General features: G+C 35.9%; 2 protein-coding genes across 5 annotated transcripts in view; one reads left to right on the forward strand and one right to left on the reverse strand.

Annotated features, from left to right (window-relative positions):
• The first annotated feature begins 69 nt into the window (after positions 1–69).
• On the forward strand, positions 70–4654 carry LOC139770025 (uncharacterized). The gene is made up of 6 exons (XM_071701653.1): positions 70–904; positions 1003–1295; positions 1554–1703; positions 1771–1885; positions 2014–2191; positions 2272–4654. Exons 1-6 carry the CDS (start codon positions 692–694, stop codon positions 2400–2402), a joined length of 1080 nt encoding a protein of 359 aa, XP_071557754.1. The 5' UTR covers positions 70–691; the 3' UTR covers positions 2403–4654.
• Nachra3 (nicotinic acetylcholine receptor alpha3 subunit) overlaps positions 4111–18405 on the reverse strand; it is an 86288-nt gene continuing 71993 nt past the window's right edge. For 3 of the 4 annotated variants that reach the window (XM_071701648.1, XM_071701647.1, XM_071701651.1), the window contains 9 exons: positions 14851–14960; positions 13704–13884; positions 12695–12810; positions 12213–12381; positions 9950–10086; positions 9495–9653; positions 8038–8226; positions 7232–7445; positions 4111–6667 (listed from right to left, as the gene is read on the reverse strand). In XM_071701648.1, the coding sequence (XP_071557749.1) occupies positions 6470–6667; positions 7232–7445; positions 8038–8226; positions 9495–9653; positions 9950–10086; positions 12213–12381; positions 12695–12810; positions 13704–13884; positions 14851–14960 (1473 nt within the window). In that variant the 3' untranslated portion in view covers positions 4111–6469. The remainder of the gene's footprint in view (positions 6668–7231; positions 7446–8037; positions 8227–9494; positions 9654–9949; positions 10087–12212; positions 12382–12694; positions 12811–13703; positions 13885–14850; positions 14961–18405) is intronic. The other variant, XM_071701652.1, reaches the window with a different exon arrangement.

Raw genomic sequence — 18405 nt, forward strand, 5'->3', positions numbered from 1 at the left:
AGAAGAACGATCCAAAGCATTTGTAGCGTCACGTGGACCGCAGCCTATGGCGTTTTCGATTTGCGACTCAAACCGACTCGGGTCGTATCATGTATACAGGACTCTAGTATCATTGACGTGGAATACATACATATCTATCGTATGTATTCCACGTCCATTGATGCGACCCGAGACCCGAGTCGGGTCGAGTAGCAAATCGAAAACGCCATTACTGTATACTCCTGCTGCCATTGTAGACGACGCTTTTAACACTCAACTTTCGCCCAAAATCAGGCCAGGTTTTCGCGGGTAGCCAAGTATGGAGATCGGTTTCATATCTTACCCCCTGCTCTGTGTATCCATTGCGATTTATTGCTGGATAAAGGATAAGGAATTAAAGGAATGTGAATGTGAAAGGTGTAGGATGAAATCGGCAGACGTGCGCGACAGCGCGCGTCCTCTCTAGCGAAGTATCGCTGCCGGAAACTGGAGCCGGAGTGACAAGCTGACAAGCTGACAAGCTATCAGCTGTCAGGCGTCAGCCGTAAGTAGGACACGGGTACACCGGGCAAGTACGTGGTAACGGAAGGAATAAGAAGTAAATTTGAGCGTTCTTGTCACGGCGGTACCACTAGGGTTCTGTTATTTTGTATCGTTAACGTTACGATGTTGTGCCTCTATCGTATCACTGTTAGGCGATAAGAAATTCAACATGTATGAACAAGCCGCGAGTAGCTGGGCCGTTGGGTTATACTCTCTGCTCGATCCAACGAAATTCCTGCCGTTTCTCCCGAGTTTATGGGACAAGCAAGCCATCGGCTCGCGTTACCCAAACGACACGAAGGTACGGGAGACCGATGTGCTCGTGGGATATCTCATTCTATTCTGGGTGATACTGTACTTGGTGTACGAGAAGTGTCTTAACGTGAGTTCAACACGTTACATTTTGAAATTTGAATGTCACGCATATATATTTCTTCCAAAATGTATAATTTATATCTTTTGCTTTCTCGTCGTATGCAGTCCCTGTTCAGGCGTATGTGCTTTCCGCTGGTCCAACGAAGCAGGATAATCGAGGCTGTGTGGAACTTCGGATTCTGTTTCGGTAGTATATGTTACATGCGGTCATCGGCCATGCAACTCCTAAGCTTTTCACCTCAAGAGCAGGGAACGACGTATCGGGAATTGGGAGTCGCGCTGCATAAGAGCTTTTACTTTCATCAAGCGGGAATCGACGTACTGTGTTATGGTGCTTGGATAAAGGGCTGTGCAAACTTGCTCTTCGCATCTTTTGTCTTGAATCCATATCAGCAAAAGTAAATCATTCTCCAGTCACAACTATTTTGTTATAGACGTAACATTTTCCTTCATTTTTTTTCATATGGCTTTTATTTGCGCTTAGTTTTTATTTCCTTCTCTTCTCACAATCAGTCTTATCCTGTTTCAAGTAATCTTTAAATCTCGATCTTTCATTTAACATTGTTATATTGATAATTGACATTTCTTGCATTATTAATATAATATTTGTGGGATTTTATGGGTATATAAGAATATTATATGTGTATGTTTCACAGTTATAGGTGGTGTACAGTTACGAGTACCTTTCTAATGTATAAAACTATTGACATTGTGATAGTTAATGTCTGTCGGATCCTGTTGTGCATTTTTCAAACTGTTGGGAGACCAGTACCTAAGCTGTTATTTCTGTTACACTGCCTGACTTGGTTAGTACATATTATATTCCCGATTTATTTCCAATCAATTTATTATGTGACAAATGATATTCCTCAGGATCTATTTGTACTTGCATTATGTGCCTACATTTGTACTTTGGTCAGAAGAAGTTAAATATGCAAGGACGGAACCTGGCTTGTGGCTTTGGTTTGCAGCAGAATGCTTAGATTCGGTAGGAACAAATTTATACTTATACATATATTTGTTAATTAAATATAAGTATTAGACAGTGTTAATTTTTTTACATTATACAATATGTGTGTATATAAATGCTGTATGTTAATGAAAATATGCAATTAGGTATGGTTAAGACTCATTGGACACGCGAAAGCTACACATTGGCTCGAGATCTGTCTCTTTCCACCACCAACGCAGGAAGCCATTGAATTGGCTGGTATCCATAAAAGGCACAGAGAATCTTTGAGGAAATGTAATAAAAGAAGAGCAAAGAAAGTCGAATTGTGGCAAACCCTAGTTTGTAAGTTCTACATACTTATTTTTTATTTGAAATTTGTATTAGATTGTAACCTGGATTGTAACGTGTTATTATGTGAACAGGCGCAATGGCGATTAAAAAGAAAATTAAAAGGATTCGTGAAGCTAAAAGCAATATAGGTGCATCGACAAAAGATCTTGAGGAACTGGAACCGTTTGAAACGCAAGTAGATGGCGAGTTAGCGGAGAATTAGAAGTTGTACTGAAATATTTCTGAAAAGTAGCATTTGCAGAATTTATACCAACGACAAAAGAGTTTTACGAGTCTTTTTTAAACGAATTTATTTGTACGATGAAAGAATAGATTTTATTGTGATGTTCAAAACATCGAATGCGCACGAATTTTTTTTTTAAGATTGTTTTGCCACATCGATGGCATGCATTATTTTCAACGAGCACTATTCTCTATTGAGATTCGTGTATAGCTATATTTGTACGTAATTATAAATTAGTGACTTAACAAATGAAGCAATTAAAGCTGTGTATTCTGAGAGAGATCAGAATCAGAATCAATGTAATAAGACTACTGCAATTTTTATATAAAAATTAAGTTTATTTCATAATTTCGTAGATGTACACCCGCTTATGTAGAAAATTCATCGGCGTTTACGCGTTTATAATTTAGTTTAGGATGTCTCGACAATAGTTAACTGGATAATCCAGTAATGTTACAATCGAGTCGGAGGCGTTTTCTCGGAGCAAATATTTAGGAGTATTGTTGTTAATCGCTTTGTTGATCTATACAACTCAAAGCACATAAATATTACACTAGTCATAGATGTAAAATACGGTATCGGTTCGTTGAATGGCACACTTATCCAAATTGAACATACGTTCCTTCGTGTGATATAACTGCACATAAATCCTCGAAGTAGTAAGTTTGCGTTTGCGAAGCTGTACATATACGATATGTGACGCTATATTGTTAATACGAAGTTATATTATCGTGCAGTTTGCATTTGCATTGATGGACGATGTAGACATCGTCAATAATTCGTAGTAACAAGTTGATTTTGGGTCACATCATAAATTCGATTACAGTGGCTTTGATACCGGGTACCATATACCATCCTTGTTTATGGCAGTAAATAGGTAATGTGCATTTTTGAGCAACGAAATTGTTATATCGCAGTAATTTTAGGGGCAGCGCTAGAGACGTACTTAATATACAGTCTCGCTCTTAAAATTGGCAGACAATCCAGATTTTCTTACAAGTGGAATATTGTTTGGTACTACTTATTTTTTCCCCTAGAAAGAGAGCCCGTATATCTTTTAAATCGTATTTTCTAAATATATGTATGCAGTGTTCTTTTCAATTCTGGATGATGCAGAGATATTGTCCTGTTGTATTTTAAACTGTTGATAAATTATTACTGTTGATAAATGTATTATATAAATGAAGACAACGACAATTTATTAGATAAGTTTAATCTTATAGACACACTTACAAAATATCTTGTTATATTGTTTTATATCGTGTGTACGGGTTATTTATATGTTTACGGATGTATACCACCAGAGAGAGATGCAATTTGCGTTTATTTGCAACTATCACTGCGCTTATTTCGATAAAGTGTAATCGTCATTCTTATTATACGCACGTTCATGGCTCAAGCACTGTTTGTTGAACAAAAGAGGAAAGAAATTCGAGCTAAAGTACTTTTAAACTTCATTTCAATGCTATAACGAATTAACGATGATATGACCAAACGATTGTATTTAATGCATCGTATTAATTTCATACCGCAACCGCGAAAACAAATCAATAAATGATGTTGCTTGCTGTTACATTCATCTCTTTCTGTCTAAATATTCCGAAAGCACGAAAATTTACGGAGAAACTTCCGTATATTTTGAAGCTGATGAGTAATTTAGAAATGTCAATTAAATTATACGTGTATGTTATTTATCGACAAAATTATTATATTTCGATTCCAAAATGATACATTGTAGGATTAATAAAACTTACAATTTACATCCAGGTAAATTATCTATCTATAATTAAAATTCTTTAATCGCGCGCCGGTACGCGCGCTCTAAAAAGAGTCTTTTTTCGTTCTAAATTATATCGAAACGTACAAAGTATCAAACGACGATTTACTACCTCATAATCCATGATTACATGTGTCACACTAATAACAAATTATCGCGTTCGTAATACTTATTGTTTCCCTTTTCTCTTTTTGGCAAGAATGGCGGCAGGTCGCCGTGTGTCGAAACGAATTGGAATTCAATGGTATCGGGGTAGGAAGACGACAAAAATCATGGTAGGGAAACACTGTCAAACAATTCTTGTTATCGTATATTATATATTCCATCAAATCCGTTTAATAAATGCCCGCCGTGTCGGCTGGTATACGGGATGGTGCTGGAACAAATGTAATTACGAAAGTTACTCTTATTACAAACATATACATTATGAGCAATAAAAGTTGAGTCCTCTAAACTTCCTCTTTTTTTTTTCTCTTAGGCCCAACCCGTTTTCTGCGCCGTGTAATCGATGCAGATATTTAGAATTTCATTTTTCATTTATCTTTAATTTTTTTTTTTTTAAATACGAGAGAACACGCACTTTCGTTCTTTGTGAAAATATGGCCCCATTGTTACAGGCTCGATGTAGTGTTGGGAAATATTCCTCTTATTTTGTTCCTGAGTCTGCAACAGGCTTCGTATGACTTCGTGCCACTTGCATCTTTCGCGTCGCTATACTTCCTCTTCTCCCCTTTCATTTTACTGGCGATGTACGTATCTCTTGTAAAAGCAATTTAATAATATGTTCGAGATAATAATTTATTGCTTGCCGTGTTCAGGGTATCTTCTATTCTAACGTACTGACAGGGGATAGGGTGATGTTGACATGGATGTCGTCGCGTTTCTACAAACGCAACTGGCACGAAATCGCACTGTGTTAAGATCTTTCTGAATTAATTCTACAGTATATACGTGTTTTATCCTCCCTTTTACCTACTATATATTCATTTCTTTTATTAAACTTTATATTTTCCTAGTCGCGAAACAGGCCGCATCTGAATCCGATGATGATAAGTGAGCTCTTCTTATTACTCGAACTTATTATTTTGTACGTGCAATAAAAATAGTATTAGGTGTCTTAAACAATCCATTTTTTTAGACAATTAACTTGATCAGCAACAGATAAACGTATTTCGATAAAGTTTAGATTTCAAACATATTTAAAAAAAAAATAAGATATGGAATTGGATTAAACAGAAAATAATTGCATAAATCTAGATATACAAATGAATGCGAGGCTGCAAATTCTGTGTCGTAAATATATATCCTCGCTTAGATCTTTTTTAAAACCAGCCAATCTTTATTTCACTTTATAATTGCACGTTTTATCGATTCGCACGATAAGCTCAATTTTCCTCCGATTTAATTCGAGAAATAGGAAGATCTATCTCGCGTTCATCGGATTGTATTACCTACATGTAAACTTCTTACACCGTCCATGTGCTACACGGAATCAGCGTGCAAATGGTTGAGACATATTCTTCGTCGCGTTACTCTTTCCTTTATCACCTTCTGTGCGCGGGAAGCTCATCTCCCACTGTGGCTCGGGAATTCTTAGTAAGACGACAAAATCAACGCGTGATTACGAATCGCTTTACCCCCTATAGGCCATAATTAATTAACATGTAAGCGTATTTCGCTTATTTCATTATAAACAGCAATTTGACAGTTTTTAATAATCGAAAAGGAAGAAATTCGAAAGTGGGACTGCTGAAAAATCAATCTGCTCTCGAATTTTAAAAATTAAGAATTTACGATAAAATAAATTGGCTATTTTTAATTGTCTCACACATATGGGGTTGCAGAATTTTTTTTAATTAACAAATGTCCTGTGTGTTGCGCGAAACAGAGAAGTGAGGAATACGCATCGCCTTAACCCAAACTGTCACCGTCCTCATTTGTGAACCGAGCGACTCTTTATTTCTTATATATCATCAATTAGCCATTAATAATTTTCTTATATCGTCGGTTAAAAATAAAACATAAAAGTCCGACAGTTAGTGGGTCAATAATAATAAGAATTCTCCGTTCGGCAGCGGCGCAAATGCGCAAAGTCGAACGACACGCACTCATGCAAAAGTCGAAGACCTGGCGAGGCTTCAGTCTTTCGGACGTTAATACGTTTCGCTTGTCGCCTGTGTCGATGTAGTAATAGTAGTAATAGGTTGTTATGTATATGTTTGTATACGTGTTTTACGCGCGCGGCATTAATGCAATTAGTAATTGTCCCTCAGAGGCTCGTGACGATGTGTGGCTTGGCAGTGGTGGAGGCGATTTCGGAGAGCCGCACGTCGATGGGGATGCGATCGTCGTACAAGGTCGGCGCCTGCAGGATAATCCCGGCCGTGCCGACGACTACGGCTAACGTAAAGATCCAGAGGAATAGTCTGTCGAGCACCATCGCGACGTACTTCCAATCCTCCTTGACCTACGATCGAGTCGTCGGCGACGATAAAAAATGTAAAGCATTGTATTGTTTTCTACAGCTACGCGAAGCGGCAGATTTATGGACACGGGGAAAAAAGATTCTATTGAGAATTTGCAATAAAGTTGCCGTTATTCCGAAATGTATTGAAATGTCCTGACATTTTAGGACCGAAATTACCATATTTTTATTCGAAAATATTACCCACGTTTCATATTTAACAAAAAGATGCAGTTATTTGAATATTTTAATTTGAAACAATTTGAACCGATTTAATTTCGCTAAAGTGAAAAACTTGACTTTTGACTTGATTTAAACTTCAATCACATCTTGATCAAAACTTGATTTAACAAATCAATGTTTGTTAAATAAAAAATATCTGATAAAAGCCTAAAGGATATCTGAACGTCGTAAAAAGATCCAGAAAATTTCTAAATTTTGAATTTTTTTTTAGATTTCCTAATTTTTCTTAAACATCCTATAAAGATCTTCTGGATAGTGTATGTTATATTTTGTATATCTCGGAATGCTGCCATTGTTATCGCAATTGTGCAAAATCATAATTACTCTAGTAGAATCCTCTTCTCTCTTCGTATGATCGGCGATGAAGCGAATGCCTTCTATGGCCTTGTATAGTTCTGGGCAGTGATGCCAATGGTGAAGCGTGTTGCAGAGAGCGTCGACGCTCTCCTCTGTTGGAAGCTGCGGCGGCGGCGCGGCCGTTGCCGCTGGCGAACCGTGGATACGGCACGTGCTTCCTAAATTTACTGCTTCCAACTCCCTAAGCAGACAATGCATAAGTCGCAAAACAGATAACCACGGATATATATATATATATATTCTAGAAATTTAAAAAAATAAATTGAGGAAATATAAGACGTTGCGCAAAAACATCCAGATAGAAATTTCAGGGCAATCAGAAGTAATTAATTCTACGACACATGAAAATGAGAATATATTTATTATGCTAACGTCATTTTGATATTTTGAATTTTTTAAGATTTAATTTTTTATATTTACTATTTTACTATTTCTAGTACTGATTTCTCACAAAATATATCAGTAAAATCATTCATGTGTTGTAAAATTAAGCTTATATTCAAGAATTTTATATCACCGACACAATTACTTGTACAAGTACTGCAAAATCTATGGCTTCAGTTTTGTGTGTAATCTTTATCTAACTTGTAAGATATGTTTTATCAGGTGTATCAAAACGTAGAATAAAATGATGCGATATATAATGCGTATCATATGTAAAGCTCGCGAAATTATAATAATTAAATAAATTACACATTATATTTTCAACCATATAATACACCAAATAATACATATGTATGGAGCGTTCCGAGAGTAATCTTGGCGACACGCACCGAGGATGCAGCTCGTCCCGTGAGTCGACACTAGGAAAGAGCACGGAGGACTCGACCAGCTCCGAGGCCGAGGACTCGACGAACAGTGATGGGTCTCGCAGTTCGAGACCGTTGCATGTTCTGACCATCACGCGATGACCATGATGCCCGCCCATGCTACGCCCATGCTTATCTAGCTGGTACTGCGGCCTAAAGTGGTAAAAACACAATATAGTTTATCCGAATTATCCGACATGGAGACTCATTTTGTCTCCCCAATCCGATTCCGGAACTATGAAAGCACGTCCGCGAACACGCTGAGATTCGTGCGATCGTATGTAATATCTTGCACACTTTAAAAATTCCCGTCACATTATTTATTTAAATTTGTAATACATTCTTAGCACGTACACCTTGCTTGGTTCGTTACCCCTTTTTATCTCCTTTGTTTTCAATTTTTCGAGCCCCGAGCTATTATTATTTTTAACAATTCCTGATAGTCAGGAATTGACTAGTTACTACGGTCGCACGAATGATTTTTTTGGATCCATAGTTCCGAAGCCGACGTTCTTCTACGAGTAACTGAAGAACTAATATTATAGAATCCACTGATTGCCCGTATTATAATGGCTTTAAGCTTGGTGTGCAGCAATGAATAATTTATTGCTCCGTAAAGTCAGCTGGTTTACGATACTCGTACCGTACTGTAACGAGATCGTGACTACACATGCTCCCAACTTTCAGTTTGGCATAGTTGCGAGTGTTTCGAGATGTATGTATATTCGAGTAATGCATATATTCGAATGATGAGGAGCGTTTGTAAATTCGATGTAAAGTTAGTGTGTGGCTATGCGATAATGCCCAATTTGACGTATCAATGAAGCATTATTGCGTTCAATATTGCGCGTTGTACAAGTATGTAACGTATAATGGCGTCGCGCGACGTAAAAAAATGTTACGCATCATAAAATAAAATTCCTGAATAAAAGTGCACATTTATCGAACATTATCGACGTTCAATTTCGCCACTTTTGTGCCATCAGAAAAAGCTTTAACCTAATTCTAGAATCTAGATTGTTTAATTTGATAATGATATGAATTTAAAAGTACATACTCTTTTCACTGAGATGCGGCATTTAAATGTAGTACAGTTTTTTATGCGCGATCTCTGGTGAAAAATAAATGATCGTCCCGATCGTCGATTCGAGCGAGAATGTCAAGCGACGTCTCGCCGGGAATCAGGAAATTTTATTTGTATGACAAATAAATACACAGCGGGAAGAGATGCGACTAACGATAGGCGGACACATCACTCACGATGCAGCGCGATGCAGAAGTGATGCACCGTGGTGCTAAATGCTTGCAGGTATGACGCGACACTAACGTCACGTGCACGGGAAACACTAATGAGTGCTCTAATGCCCGCTCTGGCGTGGTTCCAATGACCGGGCCACAAATGCCAGAAGAATATATCTTGCCTGGAATCGTAATCGGTTCGCTGCGATGGCGTATTATACCTGCGCATTACCAGCAGCCTCGGCAGAACGTGGATGAACACGCGTCGGACCCACGGCGACATTACGTGGGTCTGCGGCGAACGGAAGTGCACATTCAGGACCACCACAGTTACGCATATGCTGCAATGCACGAAAGAAAGATGCCAGGAGATGCGAAAAGATATGCGGGCCGCGATTTGTTATTCGGTAACTACAATTGTACTAGCTTTAAATTAAAGTGGCACATGTTTTTCGACAGGCGGAACAATAAAACATCAGGAATAGCACATTGGCGAAAGATCAGCATTTAAAAAAATCTGAATTTTATTCGATTAGTATTAAAGCGAATGTGCCATTTAACTTAATGAATTTAACGTTCGATGTACGCACTTATTACAAGTGTCTTCTGCAGTCGCGACTATTTTTGTTTACCGTACCTGAAGGTGTCGAGGATCATAGTGAAGAGGACGAATTTACCAAGAAGCGGTACCACGAGCGACGTAGGCGGGATAATCTCGGCCAGCAAGAGGAAGAACACAGTCAGTGACAATAGAATCGAGATGGACAAGCTGACCTACGGCAGAAACGAGAGAAAAAAAAGTCTTAACCTTGCGATACATTATTTAAATCGCGAAAACGCGACAAGAATGTGCTACGAGAATGATGCAGAGATATAAATTATACTCTCTTTTGGGTACGTTCCTGAATATTAAATTAGATTACACATACACACACATATAAACTGATGTAAAATAATCGAAATTTTTATTTTATTCTTGATTTCTTAGATATAAGTCTCTCAGAAACCAAACTAATTAATAAGTAAAATAAGTCAGTGAAATGAAACCAAACTAGTTAACTTCACTTTTTATAAATGATTTTGGTATCGGAGCCAATAAATAAATTTATAACTTTATCAATTTTTTCTTTACTTTTTATTCCATAAAGTTGATCAGTTTGGCTTCTAACAAACAAAGCTCATATGTATTATTCCGAATATCTATAAACGATTTTGAGAGCCCAAAGTCTTATTTCTTTTATTTATAAACGATTATATAATTGTATTGCAATTGCAATGTTTCGAATTGCTTTATTTGTATTAGGCAAAGAAGATTTACAAGTTAATAATTTCATCGAAAATTAATACCTTGAGAATATTGCGTTAGGAGGAAAACAAGGTTAAAGCGTTTTAAAGCGTAATTTTAATTTTATCAGTATGTTTCTATCTCTTTTCATAATGTACGGAACGAGCTTTCGACTGCAAATTTATACGGCTACAAACGCATACGAGTTACACCTTAAAAGTGCATCGGGACCGATTGGAAAGGGGTTTGTCTCTCAGTCCTCTCGCAATTGATTCTGCCGAGCACGTTGCAAGACGTATTACAGCCGCTTCACCCGAGTCCTGTTTCTTTCCCCGTAGTTTTTCTCGTTACGTATTCTCGCCGATTGCTAAACGACCGGCACCCTGACGTTTGACCTTCCTTCCCTTTTTTCTTGCTTGCTTATCTGCCGCGGAGAACAACTCGGTACACCTTTCGCGGTGACAAAGCGGAAGAATAGGTCTGAATTATGTAGCCGGTAAGTTGATATTGGTGCTCGAGGTCGAGTGTACCTTACGACTTACGACACGCTTAAAGACGTAACATCGACGCGAAAAGGTCGTCTCGGATTAAATCGTGATTGGCGCGCTAGCTGTGCCATATTCCAATATTCCGATCTAATCGAGCCAAATCTTTGCGTCTGCAAAATTAATTTCCAACTACGACGCTGAAACAAAGTCCCCGAAGGTGTATAATACTGTATAAACGCGATATCGAGACAATAAGGTCGATCGTGAATAAAATTGTAGTGGCGCGCGAACTATACCGTTCTATTCTGATAAGGTCGATCGCGAGTTATTTCGATTTAATCGAATAAAATTCTTGCATTTTAAGGATTAATCTCTGCTTGCGTTCCTAAGAAATATCTAAAAGTCTTTAAACACATAATATATTAAGAAAAAATCGAATGTATTAAACTACGGAACAAGTTTTATCCTGATCTAATCTAATCACAAATTGTATCATTCTAATCTTATCTAATCGAATAAAATCTTTGCGCTTTAAAAATTAATTTTTGTCCCTGACTAATTTTTATCTATGATTAAATATCTAAACTTCTTTAAAAACACACACACTTGTAATATTTGCGAAAAGATTCAATATCAGGCTATAATAGCGCAATTTTATATTTTCTCATCTAATCTAATCGTAAACTAATGATGTTATTATAATTCAATTCAAATTTTATTTTTTTGTATTTCTGTTGTAAAATTCTGTTACATAACATATCGACAGAAAATTAAATTTCTAATAAAAAAAAACTTTGAATTTTTAATTAATCGCTTACTAGATTAAAGTTTCAATCTGACTTAATTTGATAAAATTTTCGAGTATATGGAGATTCACTTCTAATTATGCTCCTAAAATATTCAGAAGTATATAAAAACGAAACTCAAACGATTACATTCTATTTTATATATTTTTTACTCTGATTTAATCTAGAAAACATAAAATGAAATTTTAGCCTGAAGGAATAAGACGAACAATTTTCCCAATACAAGGAAAAAGATCAGGCGAAATAAATATTATATACCTAAGGCGTATTACTGGATCACACAGCACATAAAATAAAATAAAAAAAATATGAATTAATTACCTTCTCTCCACTGTCGCTTGGCAAGTAAAACACCAACACCGTGAGGAATGATATCCCCATGCAGGGTATTATGAGGTTAACGGTGTAGAATAGAGTCTTCCGTCTCATGGTGATGTTGAAAGTGATGTCGAGGTAAGGCTCGTCACAACACGTGTAAAACTTTTCGTTTCTGCAATTTGCACATTCACGTACTTCGCTCAACGATCGATTATAATAGTATTAAAAGCGTCTCATGCATATTTTCGCAACCTTCCTTCGATTCAAAATAAAAATTGAAGTTATCTACATTAATGCTGATTATTAATAAAGTTATTATTAATGCTTAATTAAATCGCTCGAAGTACGGGAAAAGTCAGTCTACGTCGTCATAAATATATTTGTTAAATGAAATCGTTGCATTCGCAGAAAACCATTCCGTAGGAAACCAAACACAAATTATTGATCTGAGAGAGGTTCACAAAATTATTAAAGCGTATATGTACCTCACAGCAGGGACTTCTAGTATATCCCACTCGACGGAAGTATAAAACTCCGACAGATCGACGCCGATGTCGACGACATTGCTGCCTCGGACCTCGTCGATGTGTCTAAGATCGACCTTAACAGTAAATTACTAAATTTTACAATGCATTGTTGATATCGCGCTGCTTAACGTCCAATCAATCGATACTTATGCTCGATCTTTTTCTATCATCATGAGAAAGTCCACACGTACTATATCAATGAAATATTTAAAGTTAAATCAGAACAACTAATTACAATCTGTAAAAGCCTTAGCATAAGCAGAGATAGATTGTATTATTATATTATATAAAACGAGAGCGCGTGCTCGTCAAATAACATTAAATACTTAATATTTAGGTCAGTCAATTCGTCTCACCTTTCATCTCTTTTAGTTCAAGTTCAATTCCGTCCAGCCGCCATTTATACTCGATTGCACTTCTAACAAGCGACATTTTACTCGATAAAATAAAATAACAAGCGATATATACGATCTTTCACCGCGCGGTGTCTAACGACCGGGGACAATAATACTCCTCTCGTCGTAACATGCCACGAAAGTCGCTCTCAGAATATTTATGATTGCTCTAACAAGAGCCTTGCGAGATCTTCCTGTTGCATCAACAGATTGAATTCTTTGAGTCCTCGAGATGGATTACATTCGTTATCTAGGAATAACGCATATCGCAAAAGGAAAAGTTCTAATTATTTCAGACTTTCGATTCGTGAAGAAGAAAAATGATTGGAGAAATATGATATATATAAATATCCTTGGCAACTGTACACTTCTACGTACAATACAATGTCTTTCTATATGTATATGCATGTTTGCCTTTTTACGTATGTAATTGTCAACTCTCTTTTTAACTCACGAATAGAGGCAAATGGCTTTCCTGCGACGATTAAATCGATCGGTCACGTGTTTGGTGAAGGAAACGTTAGAGGAAGGAAATTTCCGAAACATCCGCGAGATAAGTAGGCGATTCTCACCTGGAAGCCGTCGTAAGTCCACGAGCCGAATTTCATCACGCACGTCTGCTCGTCGAAGGGAAAATATTCGACGTCGATCTCGCAGGAAGACTTATAAATCGCCGGCGGCTTCCATTCGACCCTACCCGTGTAGTTGAGGGTCGCCTTCGTCGCCAGCGTCACCTCGAAGTTACCGTCGGCGCTGTGTTAAACGTAAATCCTTTTATATTCCCATATTTCGCGGAAGAAAATAATCTCATTAAAAAAATATACAAGTAATTGAGTCCAAATTATGTTTTGTTTGAAAGCCTATCATTCCGGTACAGAGTAACATGTAATAACTTTTTTTACGGGTTTGCGGTATGCTGTACAAAATGTCTAAAAATATTGAGATCAAATTGATATCTAAAGAGATCAAATTGATATCTAAACTAGATAAAAGAAGGTAGTATGAACGTCCATGTACAACAATGCTTTATCAAAGAATTATAAGAGATCAATGATTCAGGGGCGAAACTGTTCTCATGAGTTTCATAACCCCTCCTGACCTTTTTCATTTATTCAACGTTGTACTGTCTTCTAACCCTAAATAAATATAAACGATACAGATTCTTGTGATCCTGAATAAATAAAACGGTACAGAGATCAAGATAACTATAAATATATAAATAAACAATTATTTTTCTGAGGCAACGAGTCGTTTAGCAGTTGTATAAGAATATAGTTTTACCATTGAATCATTGATAAGTCTTTACTAAAGCATTTTTAGACATGGTTGCATAGAAATTTTTACAATCTACTTAACAAATTTAACATACTCTATTTTAGTCTCAATCTTTTTGAACATTTTGTATAATTTGTCACTCAATATATGTTTTATTCTTCAGAAGATAGCTGATTTATTTTTGAAAAGATAAGTTCTACCATACTTAATAATTTTAATCTTTAATATTTCTTAATAAACATATAAAAAGTTTTTTATCTTAAAGTGAGAATAATTGCCCCACGTGCTTTTATCTGACACATTATATATTGTAAGCGCGAGATTACCGCGTCTTTTAATCAGTAATTTATTCAAATCAATAATATTTTACACTAATGGTGTGTGTATATTAAAAAAAAGAACGGAAAGATGGCAAATCTAATCGTCGTTAACGATCGATCTTACTTGTTGTATAAAACTATATCGGGCCTCCATATGTGATCTGACGGCACATGCAGCATTTCCACTCCACCGTACTCCTTCGGATCCCATTTTAATTTGTAATCATACCATGCCTGCGAACAAAGAATCGACGTCGTTATCGTATATACTATACCCTTCTTGTCATTTTGTCACTTTTACTTATCATGTTGCTTTACGTCTTTCGAGGGATTAGGCCACTGTAGAAATTTGAAAAATAACGTATTCTTTTGTCGCGTTTTCTTAATAGAATCTCGAATACAATCTTTTTCCTATTGCTGGCGTTCTTCTCCAAACTGAATGCAATTCGCAACACACAGCATCGTCACTGACGGAATTTGCGAGCGTATTTTTCGAGAGCAGTGTATTATCGTTGCCACAATTCCGGATAAACTCCCGAAATGTTGCGCCCGAAATGTCGATTATTCGTGATACGTGATATTCTCGTTTCTAATCAAAATAAATAAATAATCGAGATAAATACGAACAATCACATATACTGTCACGTTCGTCAAATTTAGCACATCATGCTAGAACATTTTAGCAATAATTACATAGTCGTAGTTACGGATATAAATTGGTCTAGCACACTACTATATACCAAATTGTTCATGTAATAATTTTCTTACTTTCCTAAAAAAACTTATGAAATTTTTAGACTGAATATTTCGAATTATTAATAGAAATTGAAAAACGTTTTTAACGAAGATGAGAATGCAATAAATAAATTGCGCTATTGCAAAATTTCGAATTGTTTGTTGGATATATGTTCCTTTTTTTGCACTTTCAATATATTACATACGAAAACCGGATTTCATCCGTCTTGTCTATTGTGCGAATTTTCAATAGATTAACGGTCGTATATAACTGGGGTAATGATGTCCGTCAAAAATAACGTCTGTCATAATGCCTGTTACTTTAATGCTCGAGTCTAATGCGGAAATGCGGAAATCTTGGAACAAGAATAACTGATAACAATAATAATTATATCCGTGAACCAATACGTTCATACGTGAGGTCATGGTGGACTTTTTCTTCAGTTATTTATTCGTTGATCAGGAAATCGCGCTGGTCATCTTCTCTGACGCAGTATTGATTGCTCTGCGCTTTTGATTGAACGCAGATGCAATAGAATCGATTCTACGATTTCCATCTTGGAGCGAATGTAATTATATGTATGTTCCTCTGTTAGTGATTGGTATACATTAAATATTGCAATTAGAAAGTCAGTTATTAGATTAATTGATGCAATTAGATTGATAAGTAACGTTTTCCTCGAAACTGTTTCAAATTTACAAAATAGTGTCCCTGAAAATTAAAACAATTCTTTCAGATTCAATACGCACATTCTCTACCTAAATGTAACGGTTTTTTCGATAAAAATTAGTCTTTTTTGACGAGATAATATGGTCATCTTTTTCTTTTGTTTTAACAACTTGTGAAAAGTCCCACAAGTTAAAAGCATGCTATTTTGTTATTTCAACAAATCTCAATTTTTTTCTAAGTAAACAACAAATAGTTTAATATAAGAAATAAGAAAAAAAATTGACTTTTTAATTCCAGATTATTAGTCTAAGCTCAATTAAAGCCACTATTTCATTATTTTCTACAAATGTCATTTACACAAGTAAGTAACTTTGATATTTTTCATTTTTCTCTATAAAATATTATAATAATTATAATTAATAATATAAATTTTTAATAATATATTAATAAAATATGCACATGCTCACATTTCTTTCTAATTCAAAAAGAGCATCTTAAAATTAGTCTATTTTTTTCGACTCTTTACAGTGGCCCAATCTCTTAAATTGACAAGTACAACTTGACACTATGTCATGCTATTATTATAACTTTGCGTTGCGTAGGAAGTGATGTAGTTTTTCGAACAAAACTTTTCTTTCATATCATAATCTCTTTTTCGTTCCCGTCGGGAACAAACTCATATTTTTGCATGCCAGAACAATGTCGTAAATATCGATGATTGAATAAATCATTGTGAAAAATCGTCGTTCGGAATAGAAAGGAAATGATGTATTATCGCATTGAACAAAATACCATAAAACTATTCGCGTGTTTTATGTTTCTTCGTCGCACGTGAACGCGGTGCAGACACACTTTTCGCCGCGAGTATTCAATGAATTTATCTATCGCTAATTCATGGATTTAAAATTGGTCTAGCGACAAAGGATCGGGAGATGACGCTGAAGCTACTTCACGGGGACAAACCGTGCACAGAGGCAATATTTTGCAACTTTCCTCATTGAGAGTTGTAAGGCTGAAACGCGCAGATTTGCATGCGGTGCAACGAACTTCTTCTTCTTCTTCTTGTTCATTCATTCATTCTCGTTTAAAATTGCGCGTTTTATTGAAAAATTTCTATGCCGGTGATCTATTCGATTCCATAAATAATACGAAGCTTGTGTTTTTTCTCTCAGAATTTCGTAATAAGACTAAAAAATGTGTAGGATTAATATTGTATAGTGACGCACTGCGTATTCAAAAATAAATAATCTTTGTCGACGATATTCAACTTTTATAAAGAATATCTTAAGATAAATGGATCAAAACTTTTGCAGTGAATTTTTGAAGATAAATTTGAAGTCAATTTTTTCTCAATAAAAATGCTGAGTCATCGCTCTTGGGAATTTTTAAACTTACAATATCTTACATTTCTGCAATTATGCTTTAAATTAAAATCCTGTTAAAATAAATAATCCATTCAAGTGTAATATTGCTCTTAACTTTTTTTTTTACAAATAACAAAGATTATTTAAACAAGAGTTCTATTTTCAACCTATTATTCAAAAACTACCGGCGTCTTTTTGTTGAAAACATTTTCTGAAAGAATTTAAGAAACCAACGAATATCTTTTTCCATTTATTGCGGTCGCTTTGTAAAATTTCTGAGTAAACTAATTAAACGTAAAAGCTAAATTAGCCTTAATAAATACACGATTGCTTTGATTACTTGATTACTGTCAATTTTCTACTTATGTCAACGGAACGTCCAAGAACGATGGAGCGCCGGAAATGCGCTTCCTTCGGGCGTGGACACAGCCTTTATGCGTGGGGGCATGTTGAATATTAGCTCGGAGCCGAAGTCTCTCTTCGTTTACGCATCGCGCTATATTTGCCAGATAGAATATTATGCCGGCATACAGTTGAACATGACTATATTCCGCGAAATTTGGCTGTGTTTAACCGGACCAAAGGTAACGGTTAGTTAAATAGCGAGCGGTGCGCACTCTGCGAGGTAATTTATTAAATATTCATCGCGAAATAGCGTAATCCACATAATCCATTTGCAACTCCGACACGCTTTAAAGCAGGGAATTAAATTTAACCACAGAATGGATCAAATGTTTGTTCGCAATATGTTAAATTTTCTATTGATCCTCCATTGGACTCTAACGCGTCATTTTTTCGTAGTAATTAAATGTATGCGCATAATTGCGATTTCGATTTTACGTAGTAATTAAATGTATGTTAATTGCGATTTTGATTTTAACGCAATTCAAATATATATACTGTAACAAAC

This window comes from Temnothorax nylanderi, unplaced genomic scaffold (assembly GCF_030848795.1).
Source record: "Temnothorax nylanderi isolate EJ_2023f unplaced genomic scaffold, tnyl_v1.0 TNYL_tig0027_pilon, whole genome shotgun sequence".
In the NCBI taxonomy this organism is placed as follows: domain Eukaryota; kingdom Metazoa; phylum Arthropoda; class Insecta; order Hymenoptera; family Formicidae; genus Temnothorax; species Temnothorax nylanderi.